This window comes from Brachypodium distachyon, chromosome 4 (genome assembly GCF_000005505.3).
Source record: "Brachypodium distachyon strain Bd21 chromosome 4, Brachypodium_distachyon_v3.0, whole genome shotgun sequence".
NCBI lineage: Eukaryota > Viridiplantae > Streptophyta > Magnoliopsida > Poales > Poaceae > Brachypodium > Brachypodium distachyon.
In genome coordinates, this window is record NC_016134.3 from 44,642,181 (window position 1) to 44,664,817 (window position 22,637).

Consider the following 22,637-nt stretch of genomic DNA (forward strand, 5'->3'; position numbering starts at 1 on the left):
CCCAAATTTAATTGCCACGAGATTTTTCATAATATCTATTTTTGAGTTTGATCATACAGTTGGGGGGATTCATAACAAAATCATTTGATACCACTGTCCATAGCAAATATTCATGTATTTCAAAGAAAAAAATATCCACGTGTTTAAAAATGTTCACCTAATTCAGATAAACAAAAATGTACAAGTGCAAATATCTTTTTCATTCTATAGTGAACAAATAAATATTTTAATACGACTGACGATGAACACAAATATCTTTTTTAAACATTTTAATAATATAAAAAAGCAAAAAAATATCTCTTTGTGGTTGATGGTACACATGAAACTTAACTAAATAAGTAAAGTATAACTAAATCAATAGAAAGTAAAATTGAAAAATATAAAACGAAAATAAATAATGATTAAATAAAGAAAGGAAACAGAAAAATAAAATAAAAAACGTTGCATAGTTTTTTTCCCCGACGCTAAGGCGGTTCTCTCTGTTTGCTGCATTCTTTTTCCGGGAGATAAAAGCTCCGTGCAGGCTTTGCACATTTTACGGATTTACCACCTGAAGCAAAACCCTAGCTCCACAACGCCGCCGCCGCCCCATTCCCCGCGCCGCCGCCTGCCAAGCTCCCGCGAAGGAGCTGAGGTGCGCGCAGCACAACATGGCGCTGGCGATCTCGATGGATGCCATCGAAGCCCGGGCGCGGGAGCTCGGGGTCGACCTCTCCACCGTCGATCTCGACTCCATCACACTCCCGCCCGGCGAGGACTTCGGCATCCTCAGGTAGCCCCCCGCGCCTCCGTTCCCCGATTCCCGATCCTTCAAACCCGTAGGTAGTGCCGTTGTGGTAGAAGATGGCATCCGCCCTATGCTATCTGCTTGGCATATTTTTGTTTCATCCGGATGCAGGACCCCGCTCTAGCACTCTTAGGTTTTGTTCAAGGTGTCGTGTTCTGTGTCGCTGATTCTAGCGGTGGTTCGATTTGAACAAAATGTTCGCAATTTGTTTACTGACCGGGATTGACATGTCATGCCCTGTTTTTACTTGCTTTTTTTTTGCCGTCGATTATATATGTTGGGTGCTAATTTATCTGACCATGTGTATAATCCTGGTAGAATCTGACACCATAACTAGGTTAGGCTATGGTTAAGCCAATGATGCTCTTTAGTTGTGCATAGCTGCAAATGTGTATCACCGTTTTGACAGGCAATTGACCATTCGCTGGTTTTATACAATGCTGATATTGTTGTATGCCACTAGTTTTTCTGGAGTATGGTATAATGTACTCCCTCTGATTTGTTATGTATCGGAGGAAGTAATAAATATTAGGCTGGTACATCAAAGCTTAAGCAGGTTTGAGGGGAATGACTATAGAATGCATGTATCTTGGCATCTTCAGACAGTTTACACACAGTTTTCATGGTTCAGAGTATTTCTTGATTTTGTTATCTATGTTGCCATGTGATTATTATTTGCAGTGATGATGAGGATATACTTCAGAATGACGACTTTCCAGAGCTTGATATGGGGTTTGCAAACATTGTTGTTGTGGACAATCTTCCGGTTGTTCCAACAGAGAAGTACGAGAAGCTGGAGGGTGTTGTACGCAAGATATATAGCCAGATTGGTGTGATAAAAAAAGATGGCCTTTGGATGCCTAAGGACCCCGAGACACAGAAGACCTATGGTTACTGCTTCATTGAGTATAATACTCCGCAGGTATTTCGCTTCTTGTCGGTTGCAATTTTTCTTGTCTGCATGATATAAGAGGCAGTAGCTTGATTTTGCTTCATGTGCATGTCGTTTGTATTCCTTCTATAAGAAATGGTCACCCAGTCAGTTTGAGCTCTACCCTGGTTAGCGGTTTAGTCCAAATACACAAGTGATACTTTTCTGTGTTTGAACGCTCCCATTTATGATTGCATTTTTGGGTAATACATGCCCTGTGGAGTCCTGGACTACTAGCTGCCTTGTCATGCTTGCCTACATAGATATTGTTGACTTGTCAAGCCTATGTGCTGTTAATTCTACTCCAAGGAACACTATCCCAAGCACACCAATAAAATCAGGTCATAACATGAAAAGTTATTGTTGATTTCTGAGTGTTTGATAAATTTAGGTCCATGTCCATTTTTGCTCTTGATTTGTTTCATGTTCTGTAAAATTATTCATACGTGCATTTTGGATGATTGAAAGAGCACTACTTGACAATGTTGCTAGGAGGCTGAACTTGCTAGGGAAAAAACAAGTTTGTACAAACTGGACAGGTCACACGTATTTGCAGTTAATATTTTTGATGACTTTGAGAAGTACATGAAAGTCCCTGATGAATGGAAGCCTGCTGAAATCAAGCCATACACTCCTGGAGTATGTCTTCTTTTGCTTTTCTACTCCCTGCCCCGCACGCACACACAAAACTTTGTTAGACATAACCATATTTTTCATGTGTATTGCAGGAAAATCTTCTGAAGTGGCTAACTGATGAGAAGGCCAGAGATCAGTTTGTGATCCGTGCTGGTACGTTCACGGAAGTATACTGGAATGATGCCAGGCAGGCAATGCCTGAGCTTGTATACCAGAAGCAGGTACTTGTTTTTGGACTTAATTCTTGTTTACTACTCCCTCCATCCCATATTAAGTGTCGCTGATTTAGTACAACTTTGTATTAAGCACGGATCAGTTTGTGATCCATGCTGGTATGGAGGGAGTATTTTATTCAAATTTCAAAATTAAAGTCCATGGCCTCCTTCTACAGGTAGAACTTATATATCATAACTATACTAAGCTTTATTATTTTGTGCTTGCTAGTATTGGACAGATAGTTATGTTCAATGGTCCCCTCTTGGAACACACTTGGCGACGGTGCATAGGCAGGGTGCACAGGTGTGGGGCGGTGATGATACATTTGTGCGTCTAATGCGTTTTGCTCATCCACAGGTACTGGTCGCATTAACAGTTAGCAATAAATTATATCTGATACTTGATAATATTTCCCTAGCTGACATTGGCCTGTGACAGGTGAAACTGATCGATTTCTCTCCTGGTGAGAAGTATTTGGTCACATATAGCAGCCATGAGCCCAGCAATCCTCGAGACACTCATGTAAGAGACTGTTATGGATTTATTTTTCTACTCATATCTTGTCCTATGATCCTATCTGACTTCGATTGTTGTACTTGTAGAGGGTTGTCCTGAATATCTTTGATGTAAGGACCGGGAAAGTGATGCGGGACTTCAAGGGGAGCGCTGATGATTTCACCACTGGTGGAAGTATTGGTGTTTCTGGTGTTTCATGGCCTATCTTCAGGTGAAAACACTAGTACTTTCTAGTGAATTGACAACTTTCTACTATATTAAGTCTTCTCTTACTATGTTTGTATGTGTTTCAAGGTGGGGTGGTGGAAGAGATGATAAATATTTTGCTAGGCTTGGGAAGAATGTAATATCTGTCTATGAAACTGAGACGTTCTCCCTTCTTGATAAGAAGTCCTTGAAGGTAGAAAATGTGGTGGACTTCAGTTGGTCGCCCACTGATCCTATCATATCCCTGTTTGTGCCTGAATTGGGTGGTGGAAATCAGCCTGCCAAGGTAAATATTTGTGCTGTTTTAAGATGTTTATTCAACTAAAAGTGATGGCTAAAATTTGTGATTTGTGTTGAAAGGTGAGTCTTGTGCAAATTCCTGGCAAAGAGGAGCTGCGGCAGAAAAACCTTTTCAGTGTCAGCGATTGTAAGATGTACTGGCAGAACAACGGAGAATATCTCGCTGTCCAGGTAGATAGGTACACAAAAACAAAGAAGAGCATTTATACTGGGTTTGAACTATTCAGAATCAAGGAAAGAGACATCCCAATTGAGGTCTTTGAATTGGACAACAAGAATGACAAGATAATTGCCTTTGCATGGGAGCCCAGAGGACACCGCTTTGCTGTTATTCACGGTGATGGACCTAAGCATGATATAAGTTTCTATTCCATGCGCACAGCCAACACCAACGTTAGCCGTGTGTCCAAGATCACCACACTGAAGGGCAAGCAGGCTAATGCATTGTTCTGGTCTCCTGCTGGGCATTTCATTGTTCTTGCTGGGTTAAAGGGTTTCAATGGCCAGTTGGAGTTCTACAATGTTGATGACCTTGAGACCATGGCGACAGGAGAGCATTTTATGGCGACTGACATCATGTGGGATCCTACTGGAAGGTGAGCTAATCACTGAGTCAAGAATTTTCTTAACATAATTATTCTGCTAAGTTTGTAAAATCAAGTGTTAAACATCTACTGATTAGGCTAGGAACATTCACTCAACTTGAATAGAGAAAATCTTATTTCTTGTTCTATAGAAAGATGCACCCCTTGTTGTATGAATGAAATTCTTAGGTTCAGTCATTTCTTAATGAAACTAACAATCTGTTATATTGTAGTTTCTTGTACTTCAGATTGATTCCATTGTAAATTTAGTGGAACTGAAATGGTTTTGAATCCTTGCCTGTTCAGATTCCTTGCAACGGCAGTTACCTCAGTCCATGAGATGGAGAATGGTTTTCAAATTTGGTCCTTCAATGGGAAACAAATTTACAAAGTGTCAAAGGATCACTTCTATCAGGTATAGCTTCCATCCTCTGTTCTTAAAACCCATACATTGCCGTATCATTGTACTAATGCTTTGCCATTTGCTTTGAACTAAATGACGCAGTTCCATTGGCGTCCAAGGCCACCATCACTACTTACTCCTGAGAAGGAGGAAGAGATCTCGGCAAACCTTAAGAGGTACAGCAAGAAGTACGAGCAAGAGGACCAGGACGTGTTCAACCAGGTGAGCGAGCAGGATCGCAAGCGGCGGAAGCAGCTTCAGGAGGAATGGGAAGGGTGGGTTGCTAGCTGGAAGCAGCAGCACGAAGAGGAACGAGCATACAGGATGGCGCTGAGAGGTGGGGAGGACAGCGAGGAGGAAGAAGAGTATGAAGCCAAGGAGGTTGAGGTGGATGAGGTGTTGGGCGTTGAAGAAGAAACTGTCGCCTTCGACCTGGACTAGGAGTGAAACACTTGACCTCCGCTAATTGCCGTGTAGCTTTGCATAATAGGCTTGAGTTGAAGCACGCAATTTTGGACCCTCTGCTAGCTGATTGTACAGCTATCTTGGATTTACTAGTCATGCTTAGTGCTGCCAGTTTTGTTTTGTAGGATTGTGCATTTGTACTGCAAATGGGAATTCTGAAATACAGGGTAAAATTATAATGTCCAACCATGTCTCAAGCCCCGTTTCTTGCACCCAGCACAGAATGTTGCATCTTCTCGTCCATCTTTGCACCGACAAATCATTACTGAATTGTCAGTTAGAAAAAAGAGTGCTGAATTGTTGTATTTGCAGGATGGTATCACACCAAATCGAACGTAGCACCTTTGTGAATCTTATTTCAGTAAACACAAGTGTATCTAGCTAGATTACATCTTTTTATTTTTAATTATCTCCACATCCTGATCACACCATAAATGGAACAAAGATTTTCTCTCAATAAAAGAAAAAAAACAGTCACTGTTACAATTGCATCCGATTGTTTACCTAGATAGCCTCAAACATTGTCCTTCCTCCGTCCCAAAACAAGTGACTTAGATTTGTATAGATTTTTATACAAATTCACGTCCCTTATTTCCGGATGGAGGGAGTATGTTGCTAAATCACCATCATATAAGCTCAGGAAGGTAAGAAAAGAAGACGACATCCACTATTCCACTATATGATGTTACTTTAAGCAAATGCACACAGATGGCAGGGAAAACCCCATGTTATCTAGTTACAGAACAATCTGCAAGTAACCTCACCAAGCAACCATCCAGAAAGGTAGAGAGACCACGGATACTGATCACACAACGGCTACAAAGAATTGTATAAATGGCAGAGGAAGGAATTGGTTTCGCTCTTCAGTTTAGTTATCGCCACAAGCCCGCTAGTGTACACCACTACACCGTTTCTTCTTAATCCAGCTTCTCAAGCTCACCCATTCTCTCAATGATTGCCTGAAGAAAACACAAGCGACGTCAACACAAATAAAAAAACACATCTTGTGATTTTCCATGTCAAGTTTGGACAGGGCACGAGTTTTTGGGTGAAGAAATTGTGTAAACGAGAAAGCTCAACTTGAGGGTGATATGCTAAATTAATTAGACAAATCTTCAGATCACAACTGCAGATCAAACAAAAGGTAACCTATATTTTCTAGTCCCGCTGATTCATGCTTAACAGTTAATATCCATTATGCCATGATAAGACAGATGCAACTTCAGAGTTAGTGCAATTCAATGGGCAACTAGAACACATTTAGCAACAGGGTATGTCGACTTTATAAAAATCGTTATACGTGCTATGTTACTTTACCACCCATTTTGAAGGTACATCAAAAGTTCTGTTACACAAAAGAAATACTTCCACCAGTCTAGCATGCCTAGAGTTAAGACTCATCCATATGCTGCAGACAAATATAATTTACATTTGCAAAACATGAAGAATTTCCTAGTTAAATTTGACATGCAGAATTGTGCATCAATGTTAAAACAACACACATAAATAAATAGTCGACAGCACATGTATCATGGTAGAAAAGAAAGATACCTTTTTGCTTGTCTCTTGAAGCTCTCCAGCCAGAATAAACTCATCCAATATCAAGTAAACCTAAAGCAAACAACATAGAATAATAACACGTATTTATAAATGAATTCCAGCCATAAAAACAATTTATTCAAACTTTTAAAAAATACAACAAATCACAAAGTTCAGATCTTTTACTTTGATTTAAAATGATGAAAAATCTAGAAGTATAATTGGCCATAGTTGGTTCATATTATACCTACAACCAAATTAGTAATGTCTCTTTTTCCCGATACAGTTTAGCTAGGGTGCATTCTTGTAGTTATTGCCTAATGCACATACAGTTTGAATTTTGATCAAATTGAGCAAGAATTTATTGTAAATTGCATGCCGGACAAAGAAGCAATTGCAAGATCTTGCAAGCGCAAGTGAAGATCACTATCCAAATAAAGAACTGCCTATGCTTGTCTAATTATGTTTCATGGCAAAACTTTCCCACTGAACAAGTACAACAACCATACTTGGCAAGTAAGTTCTATTTTTTTTCTTTAAACAGAAGAAAGTAGTGAGATGAGATAATAAGTTTTGGAGTAGCTGTTAGCATGTTACCTTATGGAAGTTGAATACTAAATCAAGTTCACACACATTGCTGAAGAAATGGTCCAATATCTCCACAAACAAGTGGATACATTCCAAGTATACCAACTCATTATCAGTGATATCCACACATATAGAAAAAAACAGTCCTGCGTATCTCCTGTAGATAACTTTATGTGTACGGAACTGCATGAAAAATTCCAAATTAATCAGCACCACTAAAGATTTACCAAATACTGTATTTTTATGCAATTCTATAAGGCTCCCATTGTGCACCAAAAAGCTATTGAAGCTTAGAAAATAAACAGAAAGGTGAAATTCATATTTTGCCCTTTTCCTGCTCTGCAACAGTGTATTACGGATGCTTAAAAAACTGAATAAGGCCAATTCAGTAGAAAAATAAATAAATCTATTTTCAAGAGGTTTAGAATTTCTAGGTTAGATGTCTAAGGCATTTATGGTATATTCTGTTAATAATTTCTTTCACTGTTATAAATCAGCTAGCCGAGTACACTTGATCTTGTTTTTAAACTTCACAAAGTGTTTCCTTTCTAAACTTATCATTTCTAGGGCATCCGTAGTTACAAGTTGGGTATGGAAGAATTAAAAATTAGCAGCCAAGAAGATCATGCCAACAGATAAAAGACGTGGTATAGAGTATAGACAGGCCTTTTCATCGGATATACTAAACCCAGCCGTATCGCCCTCAGTCTCCTGTCTCTTGAACAATGTTGCAGTAAAGAAGAACTACTACACTCAAGACTCAACCTGTAGATGGTTGCATAATTGCATCTAACTGAAGAACGGCCAGGCCAAGGCACAGACTTCTCTAACTGTAATTCGATGTAGGGGGTCACTCAAATCCAACAGTATCTATAATTCTACACCGGTTGAACTCATTCTACTCTATGAGCATTGCTGAATTCTAATTCATCCTGACGGAGCAAAAGCAAATATCTTTACGCCGATATCGCTCATATATACAAGTCCTCCGCCTCAATCGAGATCAAGAACTCACCTCGACGAAGTTGGTGAACTTGGGGTCTCGGTTGACCACCAACCGATGCACCTGAGACACAGAAGAAAGAAAAAAGCCCAGATCAGTACCCGAATTCAGATGAAATTTTCCCTCCACGGGAAGGCAGTCGCTCCGCTCACCTCGTACTCGACCTTGTGCTTCTCCGAGTCCTCGAGCGGGACGTAGTACTTGGCCAGCCGCGTCTTCCCCTGCCGGTTCTGCAGCAAGATGAACCGGATCTGCGACGCGATCGAAAGAAAGGACGTCAGATCGCGGAGAGGAAAGAGTCCTCAGAGCGGTGGGACGCGGGCGGGGCCGATCGTTACCATGGTGGCCGGTGAGGACGATGACAACGTCGCTTGAGAATCCGCGAGGTTTGGGAGCTGGGAGGAGATCGGAAGAGTAGATGGAAATGAGTTGTGTTTTTTTTTTTTTTTTTTTTTTTTTGAGGGCAATGAGTTGTGTTTGTTGGGCTGGGAGACTTGAATACAGAACTTTCAACGACAACCAAACTGTGGGGCCTCTCATTCTCGAAAAAAAAACTGCAGGACCTCTCTACAGCTGAAAAGTGAGGGCCAGCAACCCAGCCACGAAAATGTACGGATTGCAATTTTTTTAAAATTTAATTAATACTTCCTTCAATTCTAAATTCTTGTCGTTGTTTTTACATACTCCCTCCGTCCTAAGATAAATGATGTGAAATTGTATCGATTTTTATACAAATCGATGTCACTTATTTTGGACCGAGGGAGTATATACTCATAGTGTCGGTGTTGCCAAATTTCAGAACCACAGCTTCAGGGGCAGCTTGCTGCTGGGTTCTCTGGTTTATGCAAGCCTGAGAGAACTAGCCGCAGCATGATCAATGGACACTGGTTTGAATAGCTAGTACCTAGCAGCAGTTGGATTGGTTGAAACAATTTCAAACCATGTTGGAGACCATCTGTCATCACATCTTCATACTGACAATGCTGAATTCTAGTACTCTGCTATTTACCCTTCTTACAAATCCAAAGCCACTGCTGTACATCACCACCACATGACAGATATGAGAGACTCAAGAACTTGCATTTGCATATATCACAAAAGTTTAGGAGCTTGTTTAAATGAGTTGATAAGAATATATGGGGAGGAAAAAACTCCACACTTATGAAAAATACAAACAAGAATATGCGCGTTAATGTAACAACAAAGTTGAGTATGGATACAAAACATGAATTTATCAACAATGTGAAAGCAATAAGCAACATAGCGTATTATGTCCAGGTCCAGCACCTAAATCTTGTTACACTAAAAGAGAACACCATGTAGCCCTCCTCTAACTATTAGATGTACTACTAGTAAAATTCAACAACATCCCAGCGGCACAAGTAACAGGCGCGTTACTAAATCACGCATTTTGATCGGCCCAGATGATAGCATTGGAAAACTTCAGACAATAGTGTATCTGGAGGGCAGAACCCTCTGATGCGAGTTAGTTTTCGCCTGGTCTGAAGATATCACCGAGATTCACAAGCAGGCTGTTCCTCATGGTTCTCCTTCCTGTCCCAACAGCTCCACTAACAGTGCCAGATCCGCCAGCATTACCCTTCCTCATCATTGCGGCAAACTCGCTGTAATCAATTTGTCCATCCTGCATAATGATTTACATGTCAAATGAAAAGTATAGAAGTAAACATGGTGGATAAACAATGATAAGTAAGACCAACATTGTTTTGATCCACGTCTTTCATCATATCCTCAAGATGAACATCAGAAAGACCAAACTTTTCGCATGCTTGTGAGAGCTCATCAATTGTTATGAAGCCACTTCCATCCTTATCGAAGAATGAGAATGCTGACACCAAATTTTCCTCCCTTTCCAGTTTATTCACGTGCAACGTAGCCGCTAAGAATTCACCGTAGTCAATGCTTCCACTGTTGTCAATATCAGCCTGAAAAGGAGTCATGAAACCAAATAACAATCCCAATGGTGTGTACCATCTAAAAATTGCTGGAGAAATATTTTGTTTTTGGATAAAGGTGGAACAATGGGCTCGACAACATATTCTCTCTTACCGCATCCATTAAAGACTGGATTTCAGGTTCCATTAAATCAGAGCCCACCCTTTTCAAGCCATCCTTCAGTTCTTCATAAGTTATCGTCCCACTATTGTCGGTGTCAATCATTTTGAACAATTCCTTTAAGCCACCGATCTCCTCCTCAGATAGACTTTCAGCAATTACCTGCAAGAAGAAAAACATGCTTGGTCTCTGAAAGATCAAGGTTCAAGGTAATTCATGTTGCACCATACGCTGCATCTCTATATAGATGTTGCAATATTATTATCACGCTGTTCCCTGAGATGCCACTTCACCAAGAATTCCAGCAAACAAGATTGGACAGCCCACATATATGAGAATGAGACGAGGCCTAATAACCAGATTGATATACATCCATTCATAGTCATCAGTAAAGTCTCAATCTTCTTCACTAGAAATGCTCAGATGGTTATGAAATAAATCCAAGTAGAAACTTCCATTTTAGGGTAGATGTCATCAGTCTTAAATGTATGTATAATGAATAGCGTCAAAGAAAGGAAGTGTTATCACAATGTTCGAAGAGAGCCATAAACACTGAATTAAGCGCAAAATCTGCTATATGTGACCAACTGGATAAAGAGATCTACATACCCTCAATGCCATCTTCTTGAGTTTGTTCATTGCAGAGAAGTGTTTCAGTCTTGACAAAACAGCAGAATCAATAGGTTTATCAGGTGCTACAGAATCATCAACAATCCATGGATGACCTGGCATGCACAACACCATTGTTATTAGCAAAAGTACAGTTACATGACACAGGGATGGAGAGAGCAAGACTTACATAGAACTTCATGAGCAGTGTGTCTCTTTGTAGGATCTCGGGTAAGCATCTTACGAACTAGATCTTTAGCACTATCAGAGATACTAGGCCATGGTTCAGTTTCCAAGTCAAGTTTACCTCGCAGAATCTGCCTGAAGATTCCTGACTCACTTTCTGAGAGAAAGGCAGATTTTACCCATGGAAACATGGTAATGTCGGTAACTGATAATTGATCCAATTTAATGGTTGGAACAGTAAATTTTACCTGCCCAAAATGGCGGCACACCACAGAGCAAAATGTACAGAATTACTCCGGCACTCCAGACATCAGCTTCCATGCCATAGCTTTTTAGGAGCACCTCAGGTGCAACATAATAGGGGCTGCCAACAACATCTGCAAATTTATCGCCTGAAAACATGGAGGACAAGTTTACTGTCAATAAGCTTTTAGAGCGAATTCAACTAATCATTTCTAGCGAAAGAGAAGAGGTTCATAAAAGAGTACTCCAGATCAACTCAAGTCTTCGCTAATGCCAAAAAAAGAAACTCGAGACTTCACTAATCAATCTCTACACACTAAGTTAAGCGTGGCAGGAAACCGTAGGTGCATTCAACAAATTCTGTTTTACCAGCAAACAACACAATATCTTGCTATAAACTGCGAAATGTTTATAAGTCCTGACAAATTTTCCTACTCGCATCTTCCCTTTGCCGGATTTGGAACCTTCAGCAAAGCAAAACTAACTTAAGTTGGCCCATGTCCTCAAATGCAAAATCAATGGTTTGAAGTTAAACTAACAAAGTTGAATAAGGGATATCCACAAAGTAGAATAAGGGATATCCCGGCACAACCAAATTTTTGGAGGAGTCCTACTCCTATGGACATCAGTTATCCAGTAATTCTTCAGGGGTCTCAAAAAGAATGATTTGTCTGCCTATAGCATGTGGCGCAGTTTACAATGCAGTTCATCATGCAATTATATGTCTGATTTAAGATGTATCTCATGAAGTAAGGAATTAGTGGATGACTTGGCGAGCATTCAACTTTTCATGCTATCTAATAAAACAAATACAAATCAAAGCTATATAAGCTAGATGTCTGATACATTTCTTTATCTTTTACTCTTATAAAGATCTTCGTTGGTGGTCGTCTGTTCACGCCACTGAGACTACTCCGTAGATTGCTAGCTAATCACTGTAATTGCCACCGATTTTATGTGGTAGAAATACGTATCACGATCTTTTGATTATAGTCGATTGATGTATATTTTGAGATAGTAGTTGTTTAGCACAAAATTGGGAATTACGAGGGCTCAAGAATTTAAAAAACTCGTGTAATGCATAATAATTCCATATCAACACATGTGCAGTTAGCTAGTAAACCGATATATCTAAAGTTTGATATGCCATCATTACAGACAAGGCCATAAGAATTATCATATATTGCCCATTCAGAAAAAATAACTACTGTTTTCACACCAAGTTAATAAATGGAAATCACTCTAATACTCCATAATATATGACCAGGTTTGTCAAATGAATGATCAATGTAAATACCATACAGACAAGCTTGCTTATAAATAAATACCAAGAACCTAATAAGCATTCTCCATACCACCAATTGCAACGCTAACAGTTACCATGCCATGGTTGCATCAAATCAAATGGACGAAATGGCAAGACCAATTTGAGCAATCTGAGCGAATAATATCACATACTCACCGGGCTTATAGAACATGGAGAGCCCAAAGTCGGTGGCCTTGAGCGGGGAGTCCTCGGCGGTGCTCGCGAACAGGAAATTCTCCGGCTTGAGGTCCCGGTGCATGACGCCAAGCGAGTGGCACCCCTCCACCACCCCGACGATGGTCCTGATGAGCTGCGCGGCGGCGCGCTCGCTGTAATGTCCCTTGGCGACGATGCGGTCGAACAGCTCGCCGCCGGCGCAGAGCTCCATGACGAGGTGCACGAAGAGGGCGTCCTCGTAGGCGCCCCGGATGCGGACGACGTTGGGGTGCTCGGAGAGGTGGTGCATGATCTGGATCTCGCGCCACACGTCCTCGTAGTCCTCCCGGCACAGCAGCTTCCGCTTGGGGATGGATTTGCAGGCGTACTCGCCGCCGTCCTCCTTGGCCACGCACAGGTACGTGGTGCCGAACTGCCCTTGCCCCAGCTTCTTCCCGATGCGGTAGTGGTCGCGCACGTTGGCCGTCTTGTGCGGCAGCACCGACGCCGGCCGCCCCACCGACGGCGCCGTCACCGGCGGCGGCAGCCGCGCGTGCGCATTGCCGCCCCCCTTCCCCCTGCCAGGGCCTTTCGGGTCCGGCTGCATTGGCGCGGACGGTTGTGCCTCTCTCTCTCCCCTTTCTTCCCTTGTTGGGAAAAAAAAAACAGCGGCGAGCCCCGAATCCCCCACCAACAACCGATCAAAAATAGAAGCTCTTCCCCGCTTCTCTACACGATCCTTGGCTTCTTCCTTTCCTTGCCTAGGAAATTCACAGGGATCGCGATTGGATCACTCAAAAAGAATTGGATCTTGGAGCGACCGGGTGGGGATTCTTGGCGGAACAGATGATGATCCGGGGACCGGGGCTAAGAGAGGAGCTTTAGCGGAGGTTTATCGAGACTCCGACGATGAGAAAATGTGAAACAATTGGATTGTTCTGCCTATGCTCCTCCTCCTCTTCTTCCTGGATGGATTCTTGTAGGGATTTCAGGCGAGATCACACGCCATGATTGAATTTCGGCTCCATGCGAGGTGTAAATCTATTGGCTTCGATGGCTCAGTGGCTCATCGGGTCTCTGGGTGGATTGGGCTTGCAAATTGCAAATGGGGACGAATTGTTCGGGCATGTGGGGGGAACATGCCGATGGTTATCTATTATTCTCTCCGTTCGGAGAGGGAAGAAGGAGAGGGGGAAGGAAGAAGAGACAACCGTGGTCGGAAACTTCTGTTCCGAAATTTCCCTTTTCTGATATTTATTTTTGTAAACAGTTGTGTCATTTATTGCTATGTGTTTTTCCTTTCTGGATGAAGATATTTTATTCAGAAATACTGAGAGTATTTTCCAGAAATGCTGATATCTTTAGCATGTCATTGACAGGAATAGAAATTTAACATTTTGCATATGTTTTCTTGAACATTTTTGCATATTTGACTGTGGTTGCTGAACATGTTGACAACAATGACCAAATTAATGTGTTTGTTAAGTATAGTTTTTTCCAAAATACTGAAAATATTTTGGTTCAGAAGTCTCAGGGCTTCTTTGATTTACAAAATAGGAAACAAATGCATCATTGTACCTCGGTAAAAAAAACTAAAAATCTTTCCCGAAGATTGAACTGAAAATTTTCCTTTGAAAAATTCACACAGGAAAAAAATGAAGCATTTCAATTAGCCAAAATTTCTGTAAAAATCCTTAGAATCAACGGGTCTCAAGGATGATGATGATAAGGAAACGAGTGGAGAGTACTGTTGCAAGGAATCTATCGTCTAGCAGTGAGGCCAAAATGTTGCATAGTTTTATGCTCCATGTCCTTGTTTAACCCACTTAATCTTCATTCCTTTTGACATCTTCCTTTCGCACATGCTTTTGGAAACCTGTGGATGCCCGTGATCGTGAAGGCTCGTGACATTTGACATCTTCTTTTGTTGCCATCTTCTTTGTTGTTTATTAAGCGATGGAGACTTGATGGATAAACATCCACTTTTCTGTTGGACAGAGTCATCCAAAGCCACGAGGTTATGGAAGTATAACAGTCAAATGATGATGACACGTGATCCACAAAGCATATTACTAGGAATTTATAATTTCTGGCACCAACAACCGGTGTCAAAAATATTAGTAGAGTACTACTATTCATCTCTGCTTAAACCGCATGGTATTATGGCAGATAACTGTCAGCCTCAACACAAGCAATTGGGGATGTGGGATAAAACTCAAGGATGCATACTCAGCATAGCAATCTGTTGCTCCTTGGCTTTTTGTTTACTGGAAAAATAAAAAGAGGGTAGACAATAGACATGCAGTTTCTGAAACGAAACCAAGAGAGTTCCTGAAACCTGAAGAAAACTTGGCCAGAGGTCCATGCAGTTGTTTTTTCTTTCCCAAAATAAACATAAGTTAGTTTGAGCACATGACTCAGCATTGCAACAGGGAGGAAGAGCAACCTGTGAACTTTGTTTGCTGTATTTCACATTGTGTCACTAGTCTATCAAACTTAATATTCCTGTCTATGCTTTTCGTATTCTTGATCCTTTCGTTTTCAATCTGTTATGGCTAGCGCCTAGAGGTAAAGAGGCTGTCATTACTAGTTTGACCTGTTAAGCCTTATGACACATTCAATTCAACCCATGGTAAGTTGATTAGCTTCTTTTGATTAAGATATGATGTGGAGCTTCCAACCAACCAAGATTTACAAGGAAGCAGTATAGGTTGTGCACCTGATATATACACACTAGAGTGTTGATCCAAACCTAATAGCAAACATTCCTGAACAAATCTCGTTAATTATTGGACATGAGAGGAAGGATTTAGTTACAATTATCTTTAGGTACTGGATGTACTACAGTACTACCAGTACATTGGTGTATGTCCTTAACCAATGGGATTGCAGCATCCTGCGTCCTAGTGCACTGGCAAGTGGCAATAATTCTCAGATATAAAGTGATGGCATGTATAGTGTTCTGTTTGCATGATGGCACTACTAGATCATATGCAAAAAATATTCCTTTAGGTAGAGTACGTACAGGGATGGACCATGTATACACTGGTCCTGAACTATAATTATTAGTGAAGGTTAAGTCATCCTAATTAAATTCGCTGTCGCATCCCCTGTTCCACATTTTGAGGACTAACATTGCAGTTCTTATAAACAAGGGCGGAAGCTTTGGCAGAGGCGAATTGGCTAGCTTCTGGATGAAGAGTAAATTCAAAGGAAAACTATAACTGTTGAAAAAAATCAAGATGAATTATACATGTAAGCGTTAATGTCATCTTCGTGGTTGCATATTTTTCATAGGATAATAAATCAATAGTTCTGAGCCTTGATTTGATCTGGGCGTAAATATGATCCGTGGACAATTGGGCCCAGAGTGCTCTCTGTTTTAATTTCAATGGCTTCAGCTTCCTCCCACTCTCCGACACAATCTGTTTGCCTTTCAAGATATCTCGGCCATCTTTCTGATTATTAATTACAAACAACACATCCCCATTCTGAATTTTCAATCTGAGGACGGACGGAAAGCAGGAAATAAAATTCTGTAACAAACAAAAAAGCGTCTGTTCATGGGAGGTACGTGACAGTCGTGACTCTATACAAATTCATGTCACTTATGTCTAGACGGAGGGAGTAATAAATTTACCAATTAGCTATGAATCGATCACGCTAGAACAAGTTTTCCTAAGACATATAGACGTACGTACTATATTAAACTACGCCGATATAGTCAAGCTCAACGGATCCAAGCCAGAGCCTGTTGCTCCTCTGGGTGACCTCACTAAGCGTGACGCCCTTGGCCGCCGTGAGCTCCTCGAGCTGCGCACCGTCTCCGTCGAGCCTCACGCCGACAAGATGCTTCGTCACCGCCGGGGCCGCCGCCGCGTCCGGCCTCGCTCTTTCCTGGTTGAGCGCCACCCAGAAGCCGCCCTTGCTGTCCCGTCGCACGTTGTCCGGGTACCCCGGCAGGTCGGCCATCAGCTCGTACTGCCCCGCCTTGGGCCCCCGCAGGTAGTACCTCAGCGCCTGGCACGGCACCGTGTGCGCCACCACCACGTACGTCCAGTCATGGCTGACGGCCACGCCGTTAGGGTACGGCAGCCCGTCCTTGAGCACCGTGACTTGCTTCGTTCGTGCCTCGTATTTCAAGAGCCTCCCCGTCGCATCGGCGTTCATCATAATCTCCGTGTTGAACCTACGCATTGCCAGATGAGATCAGATTTAAATTTAGAAATTTGCAATTTCAAGGTAAATTTGTTTTTTTTATGTACCTTCGGGAATAAGTGACGCTGCTGTCGGTGAAGTAGACGTCACCGGTGGCCTGATCGACGTCGATGCCGTTCACAAAGTGGAACGGGACGCCATCGACGCCGGTGGCGAGCACCTCGGCCTCCCCGCCATCCGACCCGACCCTCAAGAGGCCCTTGTAGGCGTCAGCAATGTAGAGATCGCCGGACTTGCGATGAAACGCAAGGCCCAACGGACGGCCGCAGATGCTCTCCGTCTCCTGCGACGGCGCCACGGGGACAGTGCACAGAGGGATCCTCCGATAATCGGCATGGTGCGCGAACGTTGTCCAGCCAACGGCGCTGCCGCCCCACCGGAGGACGCGGCCGTCAGAGACGCCGGCGTAGGGACCCTGGCCACGCGGGTCGAACGCGAGGCTCTCGGCGCCTGTGACGCCGTCAGGGAGCGGCAGGCGGAGGCCGTGCTCCGTCGGGCTCGTCTTGATCTCCGCCGCGGATGCGCGTGGCGGGGCGAAGGAGACGGCCAGGAGGAGGGTCGCCAGGAGCACGAGGAGCGGCGAGCTTCTTCTCGCCGCCATGGTCGAGGTTCTTGGAGCTGCTGGCGGGTTTGCGATGCGAGGCTTGGTTGATGAGTTGGTTGATCGAGCTTGGTGGGTTTCATGGCAGGTGGTTCCTGGGGAGATTAAAAGGGCGCCAGGGGTTTGCGATTGCAGTGGCAATCGGGGTTTGAATTCGATCAGAGTGGTAATTGGAGCGGCGCAGGGAAGGACTCGGGAGGAACAAGTTCTTCGGAGTTGCTCTCCAGGTCGGATCGGACCGTTGAGTTCCAATCGGATGGATGCCAACAGCGTGCCGTTCTGCACCTAGCTCGGACCAATCCGGCCCAGTCTCACGATGGACGATTCACCTTGGACGACTTGGAGTCACCTCTGTTTCCTGGCTCGGTGCGCCAAGTCTAGTCACCGGTTTTTTTTGTTTTTTTGGTCATGGTATCTGAATTGTGAGCCCACCGAGCTTGTTTCTCGAGACAAACAGCCTGAATCGTAGTAAGATTTGGGAGGCCTGAAGGTCAAAACATAAATAAATAAAAAGGATTTGGGAGACCTGTTTTTTTTTTTTTAAATGCATGGAAGTCCTTTCTTTGATCGCTTGCCTCCATAGTTCTGGTCAAGCGAAAACAGATTTAGAGGTTTTTTCTTAATATAATAAAAATGCCATGCATATATTACATACTCTATGTCCTGGCTGAAACTACAAATATAGTACTCCCTCCGTCCAACAAAAAATGTCTCAAGTTTGTCAAAATTTGGATGTATCTAAACATGACTTAGTGTATAGATGCATTCAAATTTAGTCAAAGTTGAAACATTCTTTGTTGGACGGAGGGAGTAGTGGACCAGAAAGCCCACTTACCATTTTTGCAACCCTAAAAATAATACGCACTCAAGAAACTAAAACTATACCCCTAAAAACAATAAACTAAAACTATAAACTTTCCCTTGAGGGGCAAGTGTTCCACCCAAGAGCCGTGGAAGGTACACATATTCCATCACAGTGATTGAGTCGCACGACACAATGCCAAGACGCCTCGAGACTTCTCCATGAGATGCTGCCGCCGACCATGGCCTCTCACGGTGACAATGACACGCAATCTTTAGACGTCACTGTCGAGGATTCTACAAGATAACAAACTGCATCGAAAGGCCCTATGAATAGGTCTTGAGAAAGAAGAGGTCCCTGCCGCCAATGTTGATGATGATCCACTCACCACCAATTACGAAAACATGTCTATGACAATCTGTTGCCTAAGGCATGCGATGATGAGCATCAAAGAGCCATCGCTCCCAAGAACCACTAGGCTTTTGGAGGTTGAAGAGGAAGATAACGACTCAGATAAGCATCACAAATAGAGGGAGGCATCGCTCCTAACTAGTGGACCCACTCACCTCCTAGATAGTGGTTAAAGCAACGATGTATCATCAATACTAGAACTCACGAAGGAGAACGTGGATTGGCAACAACATCTTCATGGGTAGAGTGGTCATCGGGCTGACTGCACCCTTCGACGATAACAAAACCTTCGCTACAAAACATTTGAAGGTGAAAGGAATAATTGTAAACTTCTAGAGAAGGGTTTAGATTGAAGAGGAGAATCAACAAAAGGGTGTATCAACGGGATCGGATAAGAGAAGAGGACGCTTGTGTGTCCGTCCTAAATAAGTTTGCGAGGAGGAGGTATACATGGATAACAACCTCCATTAATATGTGCACAACTGAACCGATGGATAGCAAGTCTAAATTCTAAACCTGACTCTTACTCTAAACCAAGTTGAAAATGTAGATACTGGTAAAAAAAAGTTAGAAATGTAGATACCGTGTGTATTGAATTTTATGCAGCTTTTTATTGCATTATGTATGCTTTGGAAGCGTGAAAAAGTCCAAAGTAAATTGGAGCATAATCAAATTTGCTAAGTTAAGTGACAGTGTCAGTGAAAAAAAAAGAACAGATCTTTTTTTCAGGCACCGGGTGTCTCGACTCTCGACAGGGGAGCGCAGGTCGAGGCGTGGAGGCACGTCCGGGCCGCCGTGTTCTTCTGCCAGCTCTGTCCACGTCGGGCTCGTCGTGTACTCGTCGTGGGGCTCCGGCTGGACGGGGTGGCGCCGCCGTTGTGCAAGCACTGACAGCGGGACGAATCGCCCCGCAGATCCACACCACAGGTAACCCAATCAATCAGAGATTTTTCTCCAAGTCTCCGTCCTTAATTGCCCCCCTTTTTCTCTAGGTTCCCCCAAATCCGGCAGAATTCATCCATGGCGCGCGCCGAATGACCCGGAGCTCTCTCTCACGCGCTGACCTCTCATGGCCGGATGCCTAATTATAGGCGATTCTAAACGCGTTGCTTTCCTTTCCCGGCTCCCCGCCCCCTTCTCCGTCCGTTCCCCCAAAGCATTCTCTCGATCTGCTCCATTAGCCAGCGCCGGCGAAACTACTTCCGGCCCGGTCGTCAGTTGGTAGTGGAGGGCCTCTTCCTCCTCCCTGATCCTACCCCCACTTCCTCTGAACCGGCGTGGCGCGACCCGACCCGATCCCTTTTGCTGGTAAGTAAGACGTAGCTGCCTTGGATCGCTGTTCGTTTTGCTCCGGTGTTCTGCCTTAGAATTTTCCATGTTTGTGTTTTCTGCAAGGAGGAGGGTCCTGACTCAGTTGACTGACATGCATTTATAGGTGTTTGATCACTGGGTGAAATGGACCCTCCAGCTGCTGATCCTGGATCAGCCAAGGCTGAAGGTTGGCAACAAAGAAACCTGGTTTTCTAAAATTTCTTATGGTAATTGCCCGTCCTGGCAATATCGATTGATTATATTGCTTGACACATGTTCGCAGGTACTGGAGCGCAGGGCGAAATGGATCTTCCGGTCGCTGATCCTGGCCCGGTGAAGGATGAAGGTCTGCTCCAGTGCCCCTATTGTGATTCAGAGGCGATGCACAAACTCGCGCAGTTCTTGCTCCCTGGCTTGGCTGCGGTTTGCGTCGACGGCACGACGGGCGATCTGTTCAGAAAGCCGTCCGTTGTCGCTGTTGACCTCAGGAAGGAGATGGTGGACTACATGACACAGAGAAGCGAAACATTCATAGCCGATGCCCTCATTGAATCCGAGGCGAGTCAAGGCGCTGATAGTGAAATGCCAGAGGACCCTTACGAGATTATATCAATCTTCATGGACGATTTCAGTAGCTCCAAAAGGAACATCATTGGCCATGTCTCTGGGTGGTTGTTGAGTGACAGCCGTGACGATAAGATTGATGATTTTGTCCAAGAAATGGAGATGACCAAGTTCTGGCCACTAGAAAGGAGAGAAGTTATCGCCGAGGTCCTCCTCAAGAATGTAGACTTGAAAACCAAGTTCCACTGCCCTGAGAAGTATGAAAATGAAGAACGCCTTGCCAATCACAAGGCACAATGCAGCTTCAGGCCTGTCACTTGCCCAAATGACGGATGCAGAGCAACAGTTTCTGTCCGTTGCATGCAGGATCATGATTCAGCTTGCCTCTTCAAGATCCTTCAGTGTGAACAGCACTGCGAGAAACATCTTCTCAGGCGTGATATGGATAGGCACTGCGTCACTGTCTGCGACATGAGGCCCATGAAGTGCCCATTTGGCTGTGATTCCTCGTTCCCTGAACGTAATCTTCAGGAACACTGTTCAGAGTTTCTCCAGCTACACCTGCTCAAGGTCCTGCAGGGGATTCACAAGAAAGGTTTTACAGATGATGAGTTGAAGGACCGTGCTATACAGCTGGAGAAGGTTAGGCTTTTGATCATCCTTTATTGCCACCCTTTTATTTGCGTTTAGAGTATAGACGTCTAATTCTTTGGAAAAAAATCAAATACATAAATCAAACTGATTTTATTACTGAAATAACCTATATACTTTCTGCAGTCTGACGATCATGGTAAACTAGCTAAAGCTCAGGATGCAAGATCTCTTACTAATATTGTTAAGGATCTCGAAGTGAAGATGAAACCATCAAGTTAACCTGAAGGCTTTTATTCAGCTATAAAAGTGCAAGCTGTACACGGGCATGACTTTAATTTCAGAGTTGATTCCACACACAGTATACACAGAAGAAATATAAAGTGCTGCGTTGTTTTAAAGTGCTGCGTTGTTTTCTTTCAGAAGTTCTCTCTGAATCTTTTGGTAACAATCATATTCAGTTTCTTTCTTGTTCTTTTTTGGGTAGGAAAATCAGTTAAGTTTTTTGAGCTTTAAATTTTGCATTTATTCATGTATCCTTGTTTGTTTCTATGAAACGAAAGCTACATGAGATGATAATGTAATTTCTTTGAGGAGCAATTCTATGTTCGGTTAAATGATACTCCTACAGTCCTACTACATATTAGTGCTCCTTTTGAAGCGTATATGCAGTATTTCCTTCCATATTAAAAATTCTGCATCAGCCCCATAACTTCCAATCCCTAAAAAGCTGAGGAAATCTGTGGCCTCTTGGCGCTCCCAGTGCTCGCGGCTTCTCTCCCCCTGTGGTGGTTGCTGCTTCCAACAGCGGGGATGTACCTGTAGCTGTAGCAGAAGTCTTTCAACATCATGTGTCCCCTATGCTCCCTCGCACGATCTTGTATTGTGCACGTCAGCAGCTGTATTGCTTTACTGCTGCATTTTGTGATTACGGTCAAATCTGTTTTACTGAACTTCTGGAAACTGAAACCTGTATTTTCCATGAGCTCTGATAGGACCTGGGACTGGTTCTGAGAGTTGTCTGCAAGTTGATAAGAAAACAGTTCTGAAACCTGTGTCTCGCCTGGTACAATTTTGTATGGTAAATTGATAAGAAAAAGGCAGTGGCAAGATAGCTACTGTAGTCGTTTCACTTCCACGGCGGCAAGCGAATGCGAGGAAGCCAAGGAGACGAAGCTAAGCAAAGATAGGCTGCAGGCGATCTGTTTCCCGATCGGGTTCCGAGAGCGAGCCCGTCTGTTCCCCGGTCCGGTTCGGAGACCGATAGCCGCTATAAAGCAGGCCGGCCGAGGACCAGAACCAGGAACAGGAACAACACACAAGGATCTCGCAGATCAGATCCGCCGCCGCCCACAACGAGCACCAAATCCCCAACACCCTAGAGCTCT

The 22,637-nt window shown here is 43.4% G+C and overlaps 5 protein-coding genes across 8 annotated transcripts; 2 read left to right on the forward strand and 3 right to left on the reverse strand.

The window, feature by feature from the left end:
• Nucleotides 1-517: 517 nt before the first annotated feature.
• Nucleotides 518-5,261, forward strand: LOC100834858 (eukaryotic translation initiation factor 3 subunit B). The gene is made up of 11 exons (XM_003578738.4): nucleotides 518-772; nucleotides 1,469-1,709; nucleotides 2,211-2,357; nucleotides 2,447-2,575; nucleotides 2,799-2,927; nucleotides 3,009-3,092; nucleotides 3,173-3,297; nucleotides 3,381-3,579; nucleotides 3,654-4,189; nucleotides 4,484-4,592; nucleotides 4,683-5,261. Exons 1-11 carry the CDS (start codon nucleotides 651-653, stop codon nucleotides 5,019-5,021), a joined length of 2,160 nt encoding a protein of 719 aa, XP_003578786.1. The 5' UTR covers nucleotides 518-650; the 3' UTR covers nucleotides 5,022-5,261.
• A 219-nt stretch (nucleotides 5,262-5,480) lies between these two features.
• Nucleotides 5,481-8,660, reverse strand: LOC100835474 (AP-2 complex subunit sigma). Its single transcript, XM_003578740.4, has 6 exons — nucleotides 8,514-8,660; nucleotides 8,328-8,426; nucleotides 8,188-8,238; nucleotides 7,182-7,355; nucleotides 6,597-6,656; nucleotides 5,481-6,004 (listed from the first exon to the last, which is right to left on the reverse strand). Exons 1-6 carry the CDS (start codon nucleotides 8,514-8,516, stop codon nucleotides 5,963-5,965), a joined length of 429 nt encoding a protein of 142 aa, XP_003578788.1. The 5' UTR covers nucleotides 8,517-8,660; the 3' UTR covers nucleotides 5,481-5,962.
• A 648-nt stretch (nucleotides 8,661-9,308) lies between these two features.
• On the reverse strand, nucleotides 9,309-13,989 carry LOC100835784 (calcium-dependent protein kinase 28). The gene is made up of 7 exons (XM_003578741.4): nucleotides 12,752-13,989; nucleotides 11,295-11,438; nucleotides 11,051-11,203; nucleotides 10,861-10,976; nucleotides 10,246-10,413; nucleotides 9,897-10,121; nucleotides 9,309-9,820 (listed from the first exon to the last, which is right to left on the reverse strand). The coding sequence occupies exons 1-7, from the start codon at nucleotides 13,356-13,358 to the stop codon at nucleotides 9,662-9,664; spliced, it is 1,572 nt and encodes a 523-aa protein (XP_003578789.1). The 5' UTR covers nucleotides 13,359-13,989; the 3' UTR covers nucleotides 9,309-9,661.
• Nucleotides 13,990-16,359: 2,370 nt separating this feature from the next.
• LOC100827815 (protein STRICTOSIDINE SYNTHASE-LIKE 10) lies at nucleotides 16,360-17,962 on the reverse strand. Its single transcript, XM_003576915.3, has 2 exons — nucleotides 17,017-17,962; nucleotides 16,360-16,940 (listed from the first exon to the last, which is right to left on the reverse strand). Exons 1-2 carry the CDS (start codon nucleotides 17,568-17,570, stop codon nucleotides 16,457-16,459), a joined length of 1,038 nt encoding a protein of 345 aa, XP_003576963.1. The 5' UTR covers nucleotides 17,571-17,962; the 3' UTR covers nucleotides 16,360-16,456.
• Nucleotides 17,963-19,507: 1,545 nt separating this feature from the next.
• LOC100836090 lies at nucleotides 19,508-21,871 on the forward strand. 4 transcript variants are annotated; one of them, XM_024454963.1, is made up of 5 exons: nucleotides 19,508-19,710; nucleotides 19,776-20,091; nucleotides 20,179-20,281; nucleotides 20,378-21,300; nucleotides 21,436-21,871. In XM_024454963.1, the coding sequence occupies exons 3-5, from the start codon at nucleotides 20,239-20,241 to the stop codon at nucleotides 21,529-21,531; spliced, it is 1,062 nt and encodes a 353-aa protein (XP_024310731.1). In that variant the 5' UTR covers nucleotides 19,508-19,710; nucleotides 19,776-20,091; nucleotides 20,179-20,238; the 3' UTR covers nucleotides 21,532-21,871. The 4 variants fall into 4 exon arrangements, with proteins under 4 accessions (XP_024310731.1, XP_003578790.1, XP_024310733.1 ...); XM_003578742.4 differs by having other exon boundaries at nucleotides 20,219-20,281; XM_024454965.1 differs by lacking the exon at nucleotides 20,179-20,281.
• Nucleotides 21,872-22,637: the final 766 nt, after the last annotated feature.

What these genes read in the sequence shown, in the direction of transcription:
- LOC100834858 (XM_003578738.4), top strand. Translation starts at nt 651, where the DNA reads ATGGCGCTGGCGATCTCGATGGATGCCATCGAAGCCCGGGCGCGGGAG. An exon ending in TCAAGCCATACACTCCTGGA is followed by an intron (nt 2,358 to 2,446) that starts GTATGTCTTCTT and finishes TGTGTATTGCAG; the next exon opens with GAAAATCTTCTGAAGTGGCT. An exon ending in GTGGAAATCAGCCTGCCAAG is followed by an intron (nt 3,580 to 3,653) that starts GTAAATATTTGT and finishes TTGTGTTGAAAG; the next exon opens with GTGAGTCTTGTGCAAATTCC.
- LOC100835474 (XM_003578740.4), bottom strand. An exon ending in AGCACAAGGTCGAGTACGAG is followed by an intron (nt 8,239 to 8,327) that starts GTGAGCGGAGCG and finishes TCTGTGTCTCAG; the next exon opens with GTGCATCGGTTGGTGGTCAA. An exon ending in TTCAAGAGACAAGCAAAAAG is followed by an intron (nt 6,005 to 6,596) that starts GTATCTTTCTTT and finishes TGTTTTCTTCAG; the next exon opens with GCAATCATTGAGAGAATGGG.
- LOC100835784 (XM_003578741.4), bottom strand. Translation starts at nt 13,358, where the DNA reads ATGCAGCCGGACCCGAAAGGCCCTGGCAGGGGGAAGGGGGGCGGCAAT. An exon ending in CACTGCTCATGAAGTTCTAT is followed by an intron (nt 10,977 to 11,050) that starts GTAAGTCTTGCT and finishes TGTGCATGCCAG; the next exon opens with GTCATCCATGGATTGTTGAT. An exon ending in AAGACGTGGATCAAAACAAT is followed by an intron (nt 9,821 to 9,896) that starts GTTGGTCTTACT and finishes ATCATTATGCAG; the next exon opens with GATGGACAAATTGATTACAG.
- LOC100827815 (XM_003576915.3), bottom strand. Translation starts at nt 17,570, where the DNA reads ATGGCGGCGAGAAGAAGCTCGCCGCTCCTCGTGCTCCTGGCGACCCTC. An exon ending in AGCGTCACTTATTCCCGAAG is followed by an intron (nt 16,941 to 17,016) that starts GTACATAAAAAA and finishes GGCAATGCGTAG; the next exon opens with GTTCAACACGGAGATTATGA.
- LOC100836090 (XM_024454963.1), top strand. Translation starts at nt 20,239, where the DNA reads ATGGACCCTCCAGCTGCTGATCCTGGATCAGCCAAGGCTGAAG. An exon ending in TGGATCAGCCAAGGCTGAAG is followed by an intron (nt 20,282 to 20,377) that starts GTTGGCAACAAA and finishes ACATGTTCGCAG; the next exon opens with GTACTGGAGCGCAGGGCGAA. An exon ending in GTGCTATACAGCTGGAGAAG is followed by an intron (nt 21,301 to 21,435) that starts GTTAGGCTTTTG and finishes TACTTTCTGCAG; the next exon opens with TCTGACGATCATGGTAAACT.